This window comes from Polistes dominula, unplaced genomic scaffold (genome assembly GCF_049000335.1).
Source record: "Polistes dominula isolate Pdom_NZ unplaced genomic scaffold, Pdom_raw_medaka contig_49, whole genome shotgun sequence".
NCBI classification, from domain to species: domain Eukaryota; kingdom Metazoa; phylum Arthropoda; class Insecta; order Hymenoptera; family Vespidae; genus Polistes; species Polistes dominula.
This window is the reverse complement of record NW_028300914.1, coordinates 5,654,280-5,671,559: the sequence shown is the minus strand read 5'-3', so window position 1 is coordinate 5,671,559 and position 17,280 is coordinate 5,654,280. Positions and strand designations below refer to the sequence as shown.

The following is a 17,280-nucleotide window of genomic DNA, read 5'->3' as shown; positions in this document are numbered from 1 at the left end:
AAATGACGTTCGCTTATATATTATGTACTACGAAATACATACCAATGAACTACGTAAGTCAAACTTAATATTGACTAATACGTAAATCAAATTGAATGTTGATTTTGATAACTATTCAATACTTAAATAGTTAATTACGTATAAATTATTGTCGAATTAAGTGCCTCGTCATAATAGATAAAAGTATTAACAAAAAAAAAATAGCAATAATAATATTATTTGATAGGTCAAGTATCACCAATGTGGTGTGTTTAAATATTAAAAGTAAATATTGAATCAGCTGATGAGTGACAACAGACAGACAGAGTCCGCATTGATGGTTGATGGTTTTTGGTTATGGCGACAAGCAGTTCGGACGGTTCTTGTAACGCTCCTGCAGATTTTCATCTATCATCAGACTTAGAAGAAATTCCTAGTCGTATACCACTTAATTCATTAAAATGTCCACTCTGTCATAATACTCGAAGAATTTTTTATTGTCGTTTTTGCGTTCAGAATGGAGATTTCGTCCATTCAACTTCTGTTTACGCGGAACGGTATATATACATATTACTATCTCTTATCAAATATCTTATTTCTAATTATATTTTCTTCTTCCCATTCTTTTTTTAATCATAACAAATAAACTATATTTGCTTTTAAGTTTTTAATTCTAGGATTATAATTATTGAAATAAGATACAACAATTATCTTTTTTAATTTGTTTAATTATAAGATATATCAGTTGAATGCACTTAATCTAGACTTTGTATACCAAATTAAAACAATATTTAAGGACCCGAATAATAGTATGGTTTAATAGTATATTATTTAGGTTTGCTGATAAGCAACTACGATTATATCGGTTAAAAACAGCCAGAGCTCAATTAGAAGAAAAATGTAAGAAGGCGCTTGAAAAACACAAGCAGAAAGATAAATTGGTATTTATTAAATATATATTTTCATTTAATAAAAATATATAATAATAGATAAAATATTTCATGATTTCAATTTTACTTGCTAGTTTTCATTTTATTATTGTTTTCTTTTCTTTTTCAGATATGTGATATCAATGTTTGTAAAGAAAGAATTAGACTTCTTCAACTTTTAGTTAGTGAAACCAGTCAAAGCATAAGCAATGGTACGTTCATTAAATAATCATATTTATTGTGATTACGTGTATAAATTTAATTTGAAATATTAATTTAATTTTATATTAATTTTAATCTTTGTTAGGTAATAAACGTTTAAATAGTTTGAAAGATAAGAATTCTAAGTTGGCATTAAAAATCTCTAAAGATGAAGAAAAAATCGAAAAGTTACATAAATTGGCAACTACAATGTGTTTAAAACAAGAAAAACATAAAGAAGCGGTTGATCGACAGAGACAACAATTAAAGAGAGTTATTAGAATTGCAGCTAAACAATTAATTCAATACATATTTCCGCTCTCGCAAGTACAATCCAGTAAAAGGTAAACTTTATGTTAGAATCAGGGAATTTTTAACAATTATTATATGTATATAAAATATTTCCAGTTTATGTAGTAGCGAAGAAGATGTAAATGCAGATGTGGTTACTTGTGCATTAGCAGATGCATCAGGAACGTCGTATGTTAGAGGTAGATGGATTAATGATGCAGAAAATGCTTCAGAAGTACAGCATCGTATAATAGCACCAACATTACCGGGATCAGGCGATTATAGTGCTTATTCTTTATGGGGTAATTATATTGGATATTAATTTATCCATTAAATATTTATTAGAAGTTGTTGGCTATTTTTTTTTTAATTTCTCTTTTAGTTGCTGCAAATAAAGATAGCGTACCTGGTACTAATAAAGAACCATTGCACAATCCAGCATACAATATCAGTGCTGCTTTAACTTTTGCCACACAACTTGTTAATATCATAGCATACTATGTAAATGTTAAATTACCTTACAAACTTAGTTATGGGTAAGTGGAGAGCTATATATACTCGTATAATTTATTGAGGCTTATTTAATTATTTTACGATGACGTACATATGTATATAATATATGTGTGTGCATATATCTATATAGTTAAATATTATAACTAATATATTTTTAGAGAATTTTGTGGCAATGAAATGTCGGATCAGAAGTTTGCTAGAAAGGTAGCAAGGCTTAACAGTAATGTTCTACATTTATGCTTTACACAAAATACAGATATTGCAGTTCTTCATCCAATGCACACTTTACAAAATCTAATGCACTTACTCAATACTGAAATCAGTGATCTTGGAAGGTACGATATATATCTTTTCATATTAAAAAAACAATATATAACTATTAGTAATAACAATAAATATCTTCATTAAATAGGATCGGTCCAATGGAAGTTGATTCCAATGTAATAGCAAAATTGTACAGTCAGTTAGCTCCTGACTTGGAGAACAGTGACGACTCTGCTTCTGATGAAGAAGAGGATGCTTTTAATTGGGAATGGGAAGCAGTAAGTCATGGTTATATTTTTGTCAACTTCATTTGACAAGCGAATAAATTTTTAATATTTTTTTTAAAGGTTCCAAATGTCGCATGTCCTGAAATGACAGTTCCCATTCCTGGATCCTTGGCTAATCAACAATCTTCTATGCAAGTGAATCAGAGCGTCGCTGGAGGCTTGGTTACAAGTGCTGCGGCCAGTATTGCCTCTATTTGGCGTGGTTGGACAACCAATAAATAGACTGCTTATTTTTTTTACCGATACAATTCTTTTTATACAGATTTTAATTAAATTTTTCAATATGTACGTACATATTGAAATATAACTATATATATAAACCTATATCTTTTAGGAATGCTTTAAAGTGTATGTTTTATGAAATTATCATTTATATTTTACATTCAATTTCTCTTTTTCTGTTAAATACAATTTTTCATAATAGATATAATCTTGTAGAAATAATCTTGTACAAATAATTTGTACATACAAATGGTCAGAAATCTTATACGATATTATTAAGGAATTTTATTTAACAATACTAATTATTTTACTATGTTAGAAACTACGCTATGATTGAAGTCTGAAAGGTTGTAAACATTTCTATTTTTATTTAAGAAATTCTAGATAAAGTTGACTACTGTTAGACGCCATCAGAAGTACGTCAAATAATACTTACCGTATGGTGCAGTTGTCAGGTGGAAATGGGACAGGAAAAAAACACAAAATATATATTTGATTTATTTTTTTCGAATGCACAATGTACAGCAACATGTGTTGCTTCAATGGAATCCTCCATTCTCTGTTACAATACATTGTAATCGTTTTTCTTATAATTTAATATCGCAACATACGTGAGTTTGCAATGACTGCCTTATTAGTGATTACTATTATTTTCTCAGTACTTTGTGATTTTGTATTTCTTTAATATAAATTATTTAAGTATAATATCATACTTCCTTTAATTAAATATTATATTAATTTATTTATAAAATAATAGACGAGTCATATAATTAGTGTGTTATTATTGACTATGAATGTTTGACAATGAATAATTTTAAGAGAAATATAAAATAATTCGTGTTCTCTTGAAAAATTAATGATTATTTTATAAACTTTATAAATTACTTAACATATTTATATCTTTTTCTTTTTTTAGGGCAATTATATAGGCTAAATCTAACGTGCTCGTAAAAAAAGTTGATAGCGTTAACTAAATTAAACTAACTTATTCTTATACATTGTATTATTATTACAACCTTTATAGCATTCAATATAATGTACTGTATAAGTCGTTATTATGCATTATAAAAGTATACTAATTACTTGTTCAAAAATAGACAAAATCAAAAACATATAAATTTATCAAAAAAGTGTCTGTGTGATTGCGAAGAATGTTATTGTAAATAAATCATATTCATATGAATTATATTAATCTATGATTGGTAAAATTGCTTTACGAACATATGCGCGTGTGTATGTGCAATTATTTAATGATATATTATTTTCTAAATAAAATTAATATTTTCATCATTTATATTTTAAAAAGGAATATATAAGATATTGTAAGAGAAATATATAATCAAAATCAATAATTGTGCATATAAATGCAAATAATGTTATTTATATCTAAAAATTTAATGAAATTACTTAACGTAAAACTAATTTTGTTTTTATTATAATTTTAAAGTATTAAAAGAATTTCTTGTTTAAATTGCGCGCGTAAAAGATACTAGAAAAATTTTGTTAGATATAATTATAGACTCAGTGATCCCATTTGTACGATAATTATCGTAACGTCACATAATTTGAAGCATTGTATGATCGTAAATCTAACTTGTACGATTATTTATGATAATTCGTCTCGTTTCGATTTTGTTTTTGTTTCGATTGCAGCGCAGCGCTTGTTCAGCTATTTATGAATCGTTGCATCGAAAAGTTCTGAAAAAGTTCAAAGTCATGGCCATACCATACGCATTAGCATAATAGTATCGAAAAAAGAACGACAAGGACGACGATAAGACAAAAAAAAAGGTCATCAAAGTCGCGAAAATATACTTTTTAATACTTTTTATATTTTTTTTACACCAAAAAATCTGAAAATCCTGAAAATCTTCTGTGCGTACGATAATTTTATTGAGAACCCGATAATTTTACGGCACTGTGTCGATCAGACAAGCAAAAGTTTCTGAGATTATTGATTATAGTCGACACCATCTTCTCTGATATTGCACAAAGTTTCAAGTAAATTTGTTGATTTTTAATATAAAAAATATTGTGAGAAAAGGATGCGTTTGAAATTTATTTTTGTTTTTTAATTGAATTTTTTGCGTTATTTTATTAAAAATAATAAAAAAAACTTCTGGGGATTTTTTTTATCTTAAAACTACAAGGTTATGAGTGATACAAAATAAACAAAAATGATCGTGAACAGAACTAGAAATTATTTATCATTATATAAACTTTGATAACATAGTTATTTTATATTTAATTAATTGCTGTTTAAAATCAGTATAAAATAAATTGTTAAATCAAATTGATATTATAAAATAATAGTAAAATTAATTGATAGATAATTTAATATATAGATTGGAAACAAATATTATTATAGTTTATTCTATTTAAGCAACTTTTATAATTTTTAAGCAAATGTGGCAGTTCTAAGGAACCTTTGAATACAAAACTGACGTATTATTATAATAAATAAAAATGCATTGTATGGATATAGCCAAATGAAAATTTAACTACATTTCTACAAATATAGCACAAAATTGTATCTATGTTAATTAATACAAATATTTTTTTGTTTTAACCTTTTTGATACTACTAGTGATTATAGTCATCCATTGATACTTAGCATCAGTTTACAATTTTAAAAATTAAAATTTTTTAAATGCACTGCATTATATTTGATCTTTTATCTATTTTATGATAAAATGTTAGTGTTATAACTGGCCCATACAGTAGAATTTTATTTGCTATGTAAGTAGCCATATAGCGAAATCATACTTATGAATGACATAGTCTTATTGGAAGAGTTAAAAGACTAATAGGAGAAGTAATCATTGAAAGAAGTTATCGAATTTGAATGCTAAACTATTTATTTCTTCTTATTCAGAAATATTGCTTCAGATGTATTAATAAAACAGTATATGTGATAATGATATAAAACGTAAGCCAACTATAATTTCATTTTTATTACATAACATATTCATTTACATAATGTAATCTTGTTGACATATGTATTTTGCCTTATACGACACTTGCATAACATAAATTTTCTTTCTTCTTTTTTATATTTTTTTTAAATCAAGTATATCATATGTTGGATCTGTGATTTTTATATTATAAAATAATATTTTGTAAAATATCGCAATTGACTTTAGTCTGGTTTCTTAAAGGACAAGTTTAACTGATTTATTAATTAGATCAACTTTAAAATTGGTCCCAAATCTCATAGCCAAGAATACAAAATTATTGCAGAATGTATGATCGAATAAAAGTAGAAAAATTTTAATAAAACGAAATAAATACAATTTAAATCCGTTCAATACATCAAATGTTTTTATCAATATATATTACAGTTTTTTCATTTTATCACTTTATCATGGTATAATTGTAAAAAAATGCATTATCCAAAAAGAAAAACAAGAATATATAAAAAGATTGTTTAAAACATTTTAAAGTTTATCATTTTTTATCATAAGAAAATAATTGCACGTAATATAATTTATTATAACTAAATAAACGCATTTGAAGGAATTAAGTATAGTACATAACATATGAAAAAAAATAAAAGTATTGTATATTAAAATAAAGTCTCATTAGGCGTCAATAAGTTAACATTAAATTCAAAATTTAATAACTTATTGTTGGAACATTTAATAAAAAACAAAAAATAACTTCGAACGTGATTGAACATGATCTATCTTTTTAAAAACAATATAACTTATTTTCGAAGTATCTTTCATATACGAAACATGTGTATGAACAGAGTTTGTATTTATCTTCTTTATATTGAAGAAAAAAACACCGCTCTTATCAAATAGATTATTTATAACTTTGAAATATAATAAGTATTAAAAGATATCAACATTACGTAATATAAACTAAATTCTAAAATAATCTAAAAATTAATAAAGAAAATAAAATAAAAAAGCAATATTAGAATTCTTGGCTAAAGATAAGGTATTTTTGTACGGTTGATCTTAGAGTTATAAATTTGATATTAACTATGGTAATTATGATGTATGATGACTTTGACGATAAATCATTATCATGAAATATGTGTCTGTATCATTTATTGCCACCTTGCACAGTCTCTGCTCATGTAGCACTCCACTATGTTTCTTGTTGATGGACATTTCACTTTCACCACTATTGGACTGGGCCAGTCTATTGCATACCACATGTATCAAACTGTATACATACTCAGTACACTAACTGGACTGTGAATTCTGTAAGCACATCATTATATAGTATTTTAATTGTTGAATATACAACATACTTCGTATAAGCAATTTATGAAAAATAGAGTTAACGCATTTGTTAAATTTGTTTATATATAAATATATATATATGCATTATCATAATTTAGTTATATATAAATAATTTATTAATAATACGTTAAGTTTTTCTAATATCTTAACTTTGTAAAAATTAAAAATATTTACAAAACTTACTGTATTTCTTAAATCAATTTTCACATATACATATGTTTCTAATTCCAATTACAACTGTTATAATTTTTTCTTTTTTTAACATCATACAGAGTGATTAATATAGCAATAAAGCTTAATAACATTCAATCATGCTAGTTAGTTTAGAAGAAAAAGCTTTTCAATGATGCTATGTTAATTTCAAATGATGTGCTTAAGTATTGTAAATATATAGCTTCTCTATTAATACATAAAATAAAATATATATATATATATATTAATATATTTCCTACGACTCGTCTATCCACGATTATATAATGCAAGAAACAACTATATTTCTTCGAACATAAATTAATATAATATTTATAGTTAATTAATTAGAACCAGTACGTTATAAAGAATGAAAATTTGAATATTTGGGAAAAATGATCGTAATGACAACTAATCGGGTCATATAAATTTTAATTGCTAAATATTAATGACCATATTGTTTCAATAAAATTAATTAAAAAGTACTATTATTATAAAATGTTATGAATATTGATTAGAAACAATGATTAATAAATTACTGGTCTTTTTTTTGTTTACGAATATGTTTACATGGTATCTGAGGTTTTTCCATCCAAACAATGTCAGTATATTTTATATATATTTCTTATTTTAGTGCATAAAATACGCTGAAATACTGTATTGCTAGAGAAACCTTAGACACCCTTGTATATTTAATACAATCTTTATTAATATAGTCCTATTTTAATTAATATATGTTTTAGTTAGACTATGAAAGAAAATAATATATTTTAATGAAATATAGGATCTTTATATGACAGTATTATAAAATGTTAAATAATTATATTAATTGTACGCTAATTTGAAATAATTTGATTTGATTTCATTGATTTTATATGATATTAAAAACATAAAATTACAGAATAGGACTATAAATAAAGAAAGCTTGTCTATGTAGAAAAAAGAATTGTAATTCACATTCAAGTTAAGATCAAAGACCTTGTTTATTTGAAACTACTTTTAAATGTTTGTTCTATAGTAAATTATATTTCTACTTATATATACAGTAATCCTTCTGTTTATATGGACTTACTTTAACGTGTTTAAGCTACCAGAACTCAAATGTCATAAAGATGCGTTATGTGAACATTGGGGATTCCCTAGTGTAATTTATTTTGTAATTGTGTAAACTTATCTGCAATTGCATATGAATCTAAAGTTTAGAGATCAAATTTACAATAATCCAGTCATTAAAAAAAAGTGAGAAAATGAATCATACTACTTGGTTGTATAATCTGAATGAATCCACAATTCGCATAATTAAAAAAAATGCTGACGCTTTTTATTATTCCATTTACGCGCTCTTTTCATGGAACCAATTACTCGTATAAATGGAGGGATTACTATAGATATATATTTATATATGTATATACATAAACCCCACAGAATTAAGAATTTCATAATATTTTACATATAAATAGGATAGTTAAAATAATAAGACATTAATACAAATTAAAATTTATATATATTTAAGGGATATTTCTTGTTTTTTTTGTAGATGTAAATCAAAAATAAAATGGAATTTATATTTGTTTGTTTGTTATACTTATTATTAACTTCACAAAACTTATCTCACGAATTTATTTTAGTTTTCCCAAAAATGCTTTAAAATAATTTATTTTTATTTATTTTTTTATTTGTAAAGAGAACTATATTGTGATCATGAAATATTATATATAAAAGCCAAAAAATTGGCTAAATTACATTTGTCCAATTGTTCACAGTTTATACGATTAATTCTATTTAGAATATCATTGGTTAATTAATTGCTTGAAAATATGTAAAATTATAAAGATAAATGTTAAATTTTCAAAAATAAATGGTTAGAAATGTTTTACAACTGAGACAGAGAGAGAGAGAGAGAGAGAGAGAGAGAGAGAGAGAGAGAGAGAGAAAGAAAGAAAGAGACAGAGAGAGAAAAAGAAAGAAAGAGACAGAGAGAGAAAAAGAAAGAAAGAGACAGAGAGAGAGAGAGACAGAGAGAGAGAAATATTATTTACTCTCCGACAGAATAGTAATGTATGTGCGGAAAATATTTCGTATATCATAAGTAGATGATATATTAAATGTTTTCCCACAATTACCTATATTATCTGAAATTCAAAGTATCAATTATCTTCAAACTTAAGATTTTAGAATATTCACTTGTTTAGTAAAAATAGACCATTATCCTACGATACTTGAAGTGTATATATTGTACTTTAATATATTATTTCAAAATAATCTATTCAATTTTTTAAATTTCAGAACAGCTTCTTATAATCGAAAATGGTACGTACTTTGGTACATCTATGCTACAGTTTTAAATTAGTGGATAGCCTTGAAAATTAGTTTCTGTTTTGTTAAAAAAATACTAAAAATTTATATTAAAACGCAGTGTTTATGTATGATATTCTTATCGTTCGTATTAATTGAATACTTATCTGTAGTTTTCCAATTATACAGTTTCATTCATAGCTTTCGTATGAATGAAAATTATTGTAGTATATATATATATTTGTTTTTTTAATGATAAATAATATTATTACAAACTCACATTACTTTTAATTTCATAACAAATTTATGTGCATTTATTTTCTAATGCATAAAGCATACAATTTAATGTATAATTGAAAATGAAATTAGTTTAATATATTGAGTGAATATATTTAATTAGAGAAACTAAAATCAAGGCCATCGTGATCGCCACGACTCTACCACTTAAATTTTACAATTACCAGAATAAAATATGAATACACACTTTCATAGACATAACTTTATGCATATATACAGAGACAGTACTCCTAAATCTAGTGATCAGTTTTGCTACCCTTTTTGTTCTTTTTAATTCTAGTATTCCAATAATATGAAATATATAATTAATAACAATATACATGCATATGGAACAGATTTTGATTAAAGAGTAGCAAACATTGACCGAGAAGTAAATATTTTGAGTGTGAATCCCTCTAGGGCTACAAAAATATATAAATATATATAGTTAATATTATGCATTTTTATCAACGTAGAGCGAGAGGGTGTTACAGAAATACTCTACTAAGTTTATTAGGAAGGTAATAAAACTTCGGATTATAATAATACCAATGATTATACAATTTCATGATTATTATTATTATTAAAAAATAATATTATTTATTTTAAATGTTTCGAAAACAATGTATTTTACGTGTCACACACAAATAAAATATAAGAAAAGAATAGAAAACAAAAATACAAATAAAATTATTTTTAATGTAAAAAAATATTTTCTAACGAATATTTTTCACAATGATGTGTGTTATAGAGATTCTTTAAATTTAACTTTTATCTTGCAATAATCTTTTTATGATTACGCGTTTTATTTATTGATTACTTCTTCGCGTTGTGCGGTTTAAAAAATAAAGTAAAAAGAAATAACAAAAAATATGATTTACACACGAGCATTTCTTAGTATAATATCTCTAGACCCTCTGCATATATAATATAACTGTAATATAAACATTTTCTTTTTCATTTCCTGGATAAAGAGAAATTTATAAAATCTAACAATAGATAGTGATAATTATTAAAATCAGCGAAATTCCAATTTTAATTAGAATCAGCTGTAGGACTTGCAATATGCATTCTCAGAAATTCATCTTAGAATGCACAATGTAATAAGTTATTATTTCAATTCTTTTTTATTCATTTTATATCATACTCGTTAATAAAGTTCCGTGTGTATTCCTTAAATAATTCAAGTTTAATATTCATTAACCAATATTTTTTTATATTGTAATAATAATTAAAAAAAAATAAAACTAAATAAAAGAAATCTTGAATTGACATGTTTTTTCTTTGTTTTTTATTATTATTAATTATCATTATTATTATTGTAATTATTATTATTATTACGACTTTGCAAATTCTATTACTGAATTGAAGTCTAGATGAGATATATATAACAAAAAGATAAACGTTTAAAATGTAATAACAGGATATAATTAAGTAAAAAATATTTCTTACGTGTAAATATTTTCAAGGTTCGATTCATATCTTTTTTTTGTAATCCCCTATCACCATGCAACTCTTTAAGACCTAACATGTTCTTCAAATTATTCATTCTTAATCGTAATATGTTTAAACTCATAGCAGACACATTAATAATAATTATTATTATTTTGTAAATAAACAAAGAAAATTTTTCGACTTTTTTTCTTTTTTTTTTTTTTAAATATATATATATATATAATACTATATATATACATATAGTATTATTTTTTTTAATTTCCTTTAACGCATTTATGTGTATATTTACACACACTCTCACACACACACATGCACGTGCGCGTATTTAGTTTACTTTTTTTTTTAGAGTCAGAAATATTGTGATTCTTTATTTTTCTTCTTTTTCATGTTTGCCAAATTATACAGTACTGCGATTAAATATAAACTCGATAATAATTTTTTAAGTCTTTCAAGTTAGGACATAATGATTGCCATGGAAATAATTTGATTTCGAATTAACCGAATGACTTAAGTGAATGAAAATGTAAATCAGTGCATTATCTTTTTCATTAAAAACAAATAAATTTATAAACAGAAGCATACCCATTACCTAATCAGTCATTAATTAGAAATTTTAACACATTATTGACTGGCAATTTTTCTTAGAATTTATCTCATGTCACCGGCTATTATTTCATAGTATTTTGGAAGTAAAACATTATAAATAAACTTTATTCATTATCTAACTTTTAATATTTTTTCATATGATAAACAGTGTAACAATCACCTACGCATAATGCTACACAAAAGCTTTTACAAATATATTTAGTTTTGTTGCGTTTCTTTTTAAATAGCGTGATGCGAAGAAAAAGCGCATCACGCGTTTACTCATGGCTTGTCAGCAATGTTTGGCCATGAAAACACGAGTAAATTCGTAACTGATCAACAATGTTTTAAAGAGAGAAAGTAGAAAAAGATTAGCTAAGTTTATGATTATTCGCAGTACCATATAAAAAATATTTTTAATCTACGCTCTAATTACAAGCAGATTATTTTTCGTTCAGTTTCAATTTGTGTTTATTATATATCAATTATTTCTTGCTCTTCTAATACAAAAAGAAAAAAAATTATAAAAGAGAAAAAAAATAAGAGAAAGAGGAAAAAAATGCATACCCACGAGTTATCAGTATCAGTAAAACAAATGTTTTTCTGGTTTAAAATCTGCATCATCATATGAATGAAAACGGGATAAGTCTATTAATTATAATTGTACATTTGATGCAGTATAAAAAAATGTTCACAAGTTAGTCATGTCAAAGGTTTTCGTATATAAGACTTACAGTATTCGCTTTTTTAGGACATGCTTCTCGAAACACTTGTTCAATCAAAGGTTGCCTATAATAAAAAGAAAATTATAAAATATTATTGTTTGTAATACACGAACTCAGTTTGAAATTTGTTAATTTTTAGCTAATTTGTTCTTATTTATATAGACAAACTTTTTATATAACGTTAGTAGGGAAATAATGCGTATAATATTAGGAAGAGATAAAATAATTGGATTCTTGCCTAGAAGATCTAATTTTAATCAGGAAATGGGCCAAATTTGTAGAAGACTAAGATATCTTAAGTGCTTAGTGATAAAATTAAACTATATAATTGGACTAGAGTTTTGTCACAAAAGGCGACTACTATGAAAGTTTTATTTTCATACGAAAGAGATAATATGAAGAAAAATTGAAAAAAAAGAAATATTGTAAATAAAATAATACTCACTTAGATTGAAGTCCTCCTCCGGGAGGTAGATTGGGGAACTGTTGGTCCACAAGAAGTTGTATTAGTTTGATGAAATCGAACTTCTCCTCTTCTTCTTGTTCCGCTACTATTTCTATGAAAGCAATTAAAAAATATTAGTATAATGTTCAACCACTTAACTTTAAGAAATTAAATGCATTCCTATTATTTTTGAAATAGTGAAAATATGAATAAAATAGTAGATTTTAATGTTGCAAATATAAAGAAATACTGCTTATAGTGGATATAAAACATTTTTATTAGGTATATCAATATATCACACAGGAAAAAGGAATTGATTGTTTGAATAATTAGAAAGAAGAAAAAAGAAAATTAATAATTATCGAAAAAATTAAAAAATTGGTATTAATAATTTGATAAAAACATCTATAACACGAAACACATCAAATATATGCTATAGAAAAATAATTGTAATGTTTAAGAATCCTATAGATTGAAAAGAAACAAACACAGTTGCTGTTATTTAGTTTATGAGAAAAAGTAAAGAAAACATGTGTGTAAATATTATAACTTCCATGCAGTATTTTCTTTCTATTATAATATAAAGATTTAAATATATATAAATATAAAAGGAAATATATTCCTTTTATATATATACACACACACATACATATACATACAAATATAAAAGGAAATATATTAACTAGATTTACATTCTACACATGCATCTACTTAGGACTGGAATAATATATTTTACAGTACATTTCTTATGGGAATATATGAAGCATACTCCGGTCTTAAGTAGATACATTGATATCGCGTTTTTCTTGTGTTTATACTAGTATATATATTTTTCTCGATTGTTTTACTTTTATATCCACCTCTGGAATTGTCAAGTGCAAATCCTTCTTCCTCCTTCTCACCCCTTATTTACATATATTTGTAAGTTGCCATGTTCCTCCATAAGAAATGCATTGTTTGCAAAAATAACATAAAAACATTATGTGAAGTTCCTCTAGACTTGTTTTAAAAATGTTTTTCACCTACCTGCTACATTGCTTTTTACATGTACATATCAAGAGAGAGGAACAAACAACTTCCTTAATTATAACTGTTACTTTTTTGTTTTCTTTAAAACATATTTTTATTGTCTAGGCACCTGTCAACTCCAAGGGTGGAATATAATATCTCTAAATAATAATAATCTTGTATTTGAAGTAAGTTTAATCTTTAAAAAATTCAGTATATTACAATTTTCTAAATTGATATATATATATATATATAAATGAAAAGTTTTAACTTGTATCAGCAAAAAAAGTACACCGTATTATGGTGGACTTTTTAAAGAAGATATATTTCATCTTATTGCCACATGAGTAGCAAGCACATTATTTATATATCATAAGGTTTATCGTTTCTCGATTTAGATTAAATTTCAAGATAATAGGTGAATGGTAATAGAGTTAATTATTCCTATTTGTATGTAAGATAGTTATGAGTTATCAAATTCCAAGGACAAATATATATATATGTATGAGAAAATTACGTTAGATATATAATAACGTAGATCTTATTCATCGTCTACTTTACTTTACTTTATACATAGCATCAAGAATGATTTTTCAAAATATGACACTTTTTAAATATATACGACAAATCTTAGAGAAGATTATAATGGAAAAAATTGTTATATTAGACTTTATACAAATAATATTGGTCCATTATTTATATACTATTGTTATAGAGTTAGAAATGTACTAGCTTTATTCATAAATATTCTTCTTGTAATTTAGATATCTCTACTGTATAAATATGACTTTAAATTGTAAGTTAATTTTAAAAAGAAAATTTATATATACGTGCACGTGCACGTAATACTTATATAATCAGAATATTATTGTAATAATTGACGAATTTTTGTTTATATATATATATAAAAGATATATATATCTTTTTCTTGAACTTCAAGATTTGTACATAATGTTTCTATATTGCACGAATCGATTATCTTTAAATATATGATTATTTTAATAAATACTAAATAACTCACATATCTTAATAAATTGCTATTAAATATCGATAAGAATTTGTAGGATTTAAAAATACAGAAAAATGAATCGTCTAGATATTCAATTTCTTACTTTAGAACTAAATCTTATAAGGAATGTCATGTGTGACATTGTGATCTGGTATTAACACAACAACAAAAAGAATATAATGAATGTGTATATGGAAAAGAAAAAGAACCTTTAATACTCCTTTCAATGGCTATTTCCAGTTCAGCTTCCTTTTCCTGTGCTTCGGAATTTGGTTTTGGCGCCGCGGGGAACGTTACCAAGACAATACTCATATTGTCTCTGCTACCCTATAATAATAATGTTTATTTAGTAAGATAAATGTTAATATTAACCTCTTGTACTATGATTTGATATATGGGGTTATGTGTCAAAAGTGTGATATATATATACATATTTGAAATAGACATAGAAATTTACAAAAAATCTAACAAATGTTGAAATTAAACTTCATGTAATTAATAATGGTAAAATAAAAAAGAATAGTATACCAATGTTTATGTACGATATATGATAAATATAATCTTACCTTGTAAAGACATGTGTCTATGACTTGATTTGTCACTGCTTCTAAATCATCCGTAAGCAATAGCCTTGATCGTATAAAACCACATAAGTCTTCATTATTCATAACATCCCAAATACCATCACATGCTAAAACTAGAAATTCATCGTGTTCATCATCTCTGTCTCTTACGAATATTTCTGGTTCTGGTGACACTAACTGTTCGCAGGGGCCCCTATCTTTTAAATTTTTATATTCGTAGTCTCCCAATGCTCTTGATACTGCCAATGCACCATTTACTCTTTGTATCATGACACTGCCACCTGCATTCTGTATTCTTTCTTTCTCTGCAGCTAAAAACGGTTTATGATCTCTAGTAGAGAATACCGGGCATCCAGCACTGCAAAGTACTGCTCTGGAGTCTCCACAATTAGCAATATATATATTTCTGGGAGATATAAATGCACAGACAGCTGTCGAACCAGATTTATCTTTTCCATCGCTCATCTCTGGTAAGTCTCTCATTTCAACATCAAGCTGAAGAAAACCAGAGTGTATTGCCTTAATGACATCCTCTGCTTTGAATTCTTCAGTCTTCATAATGCACTCTAACAAATGCTCTGCACTGTGCTCTGATACCAATGCCCCTGCATGCCCGTCAAACACAGCAAAATAACTCCAATCAGAAAGGCCACCTTCCAAGCCGGTTATTGCTCTATGAGCATCTTCCATTTCCAATCGCCAACCCTGCATACTGGAGACGCCGTATCGTAATCCATTACCAGCCCCATGTTCATTATATTTATCTGTTTTAGGAGTATCCAAAAATGCCCCCATAGTATTTGTCGAATACTTTTTACTTTGGTTAAAATAATCAATTTTCTTGAATATTATTTAATCAGCATTTTTCCATGTACAAGGATCTAATGCTTTTTTTCGCTTTATCTAAAATAGCAAGAAAAAAAGATACTTTAGTTAACCTTTATTCTTTTTTATTCATTATCAAAATGAACAGTCAATGTTATTGCGTTTTATTGATAACTTTATCCAAGGAGTATCGACGATTAGTATCACGTTTGAAAAAAACGTTTCGTATGTACGATGATCTCAGAAACGTGCACTTGTAAGATTACCATGAACAAACTTGGCCTTAAAAATGACACGTCAATAGACATTTAATATTCCAAACATTAACTGATTCCTTTACCCGTTCGAATAGAAATGATAACAATCTAATAGAATGAAAGTAAGCGTGTAAAATGTAAAGAGCCTTTCATTAAAATGTTCTTAAGGTACGCGTTAATAATCATGGACTGGAACGATCGGTTACCGGCGAATGTACCGCCAATAATTCCTAAATATTCCAAATACATCGATTGAATTAGTTAAATATTTATTAAAAATAAAGAAACGTAAGCTCTAGTAGACACAAGCGGTGGAATATTATTACGAGAACAATTCGTTTACGGCAACGCCAAAATTTCGCTACTAAAATAGTTTTACTTTAACTGGCTGGCTCATTCGTGGAAATAAAAAAAATAAGAAACTTACTTGTTGAGATTTTGGCCAAATATCATCGTTACTTTTTTGGAAGAGTATATTATTCGGTTATATGTGCGTTACAGCGTGCGTGATATTACGCTAATCGACTCGTTCCATGTTTTTCCAAATGCACACGAATATGTATTACCATCGCCAACGTACCCCTTTGCTCTAAGCTCACACACACACACATACACATACACACAGTACACGAAATCGACTTACGCAAATGGCGGATCAACCTTCGCGCTATTTATTAATAGCCAA

General features: G+C 26.0%; 2 protein-coding genes across 4 annotated transcripts; one reads left to right on the top strand and one right to left on the bottom strand.

The window, feature by feature from the left end:
• Positions 1-126: 126 nt before the first annotated feature.
• On the top strand, positions 127-6,613 carry Atg14 (autophagy related protein 14). 2 transcript variants are annotated; one of them, XM_015318204.2, is made up of 9 exons: positions 127-536; positions 815-920; positions 1,039-1,120; positions 1,216-1,453; positions 1,518-1,702; positions 1,783-1,936; positions 2,072-2,248; positions 2,326-2,455; positions 2,525-6,613. In XM_015318204.2, exons 1-9 carry the CDS (start codon positions 337-339, stop codon positions 2,684-2,686), a joined length of 1,434 nt encoding a protein of 477 aa, XP_015173690.1. In that variant the 5' UTR covers positions 127-336; the 3' UTR covers positions 2,687-6,613. The 2 variants fall into 2 exon arrangements, with proteins under 2 accessions (XP_015173690.1, XP_015173689.1); XM_015318203.2 differs by having other exon boundaries at positions 803-920.
• Positions 5,621-17,212, bottom strand: LOC107064973 (protein phosphatase 1B). Of its 2 annotated transcripts, XM_015318202.2 has the most exons (6): positions 17,023-17,212; positions 15,496-16,416; positions 15,139-15,256; positions 12,913-13,024; positions 12,477-12,531; positions 5,621-6,900 (listed from the first exon to the last, which is right to left on the bottom strand). In XM_015318202.2, the coding sequence occupies exons 2-6, from the start codon at positions 16,306-16,308 to the stop codon at positions 6,883-6,885; spliced, it is 1,116 nt and encodes a 371-aa protein (XP_015173688.1). In that variant the 5' UTR covers positions 16,309-16,416; positions 17,023-17,212; the 3' UTR covers positions 5,621-6,882. The 2 variants fall into 2 exon arrangements, with proteins under 2 accessions (XP_015173688.1, XP_015173687.1); XM_015318201.2 differs by lacking the exon at positions 5,621-6,900 and having other exon boundaries at positions 8,096-12,531.
• Positions 17,213-17,280: the final 68 nt, after the last annotated feature.

Excerpts from the sequence above, each read along its gene's own strand:
- Atg14 (XM_015318203.2), top strand. The coding sequence starts at position 337 with ATGGCGACAAGCAGTTCGGACGGTTCTTGTAACGCTCCTGCAGATTTT. Across the intron at positions 1,703-1,782 it reads TAGTGCTTATTCTTTATGGG|TTGCTGCAAATAAAGATAGC; the intron begins GTAATTATATTG and ends TTTCTCTTTTAG. Across the intron at positions 2,456-2,524 it reads TTAATTGGGAATGGGAAGCA|GTTCCAAATGTCGCATGTCC; the intron begins GTAAGTCATGGT and ends TTTTTTTTAAAG.
- LOC107064973 (XM_015318201.2), bottom strand. The coding sequence starts at position 16,308 with ATGGGGGCATTTTTGGATACTCCTAAAACAGATAAATATAATGAACAT. Across the intron at positions 13,025-15,138 it reads CATTGAAAGGAGTATTAAAG|AAATAGTAGCGGAACAAGAA; the intron begins GTTCTTTTTCTT and ends TTGCTTTCATAG. Across the intron at positions 12,532-12,912 it reads GGAGGAGGACTTCAATCTAA|GCAACCTTTGATTGAACAAG; the intron begins GTGAGTATTATT and ends TTTTTATTATAG.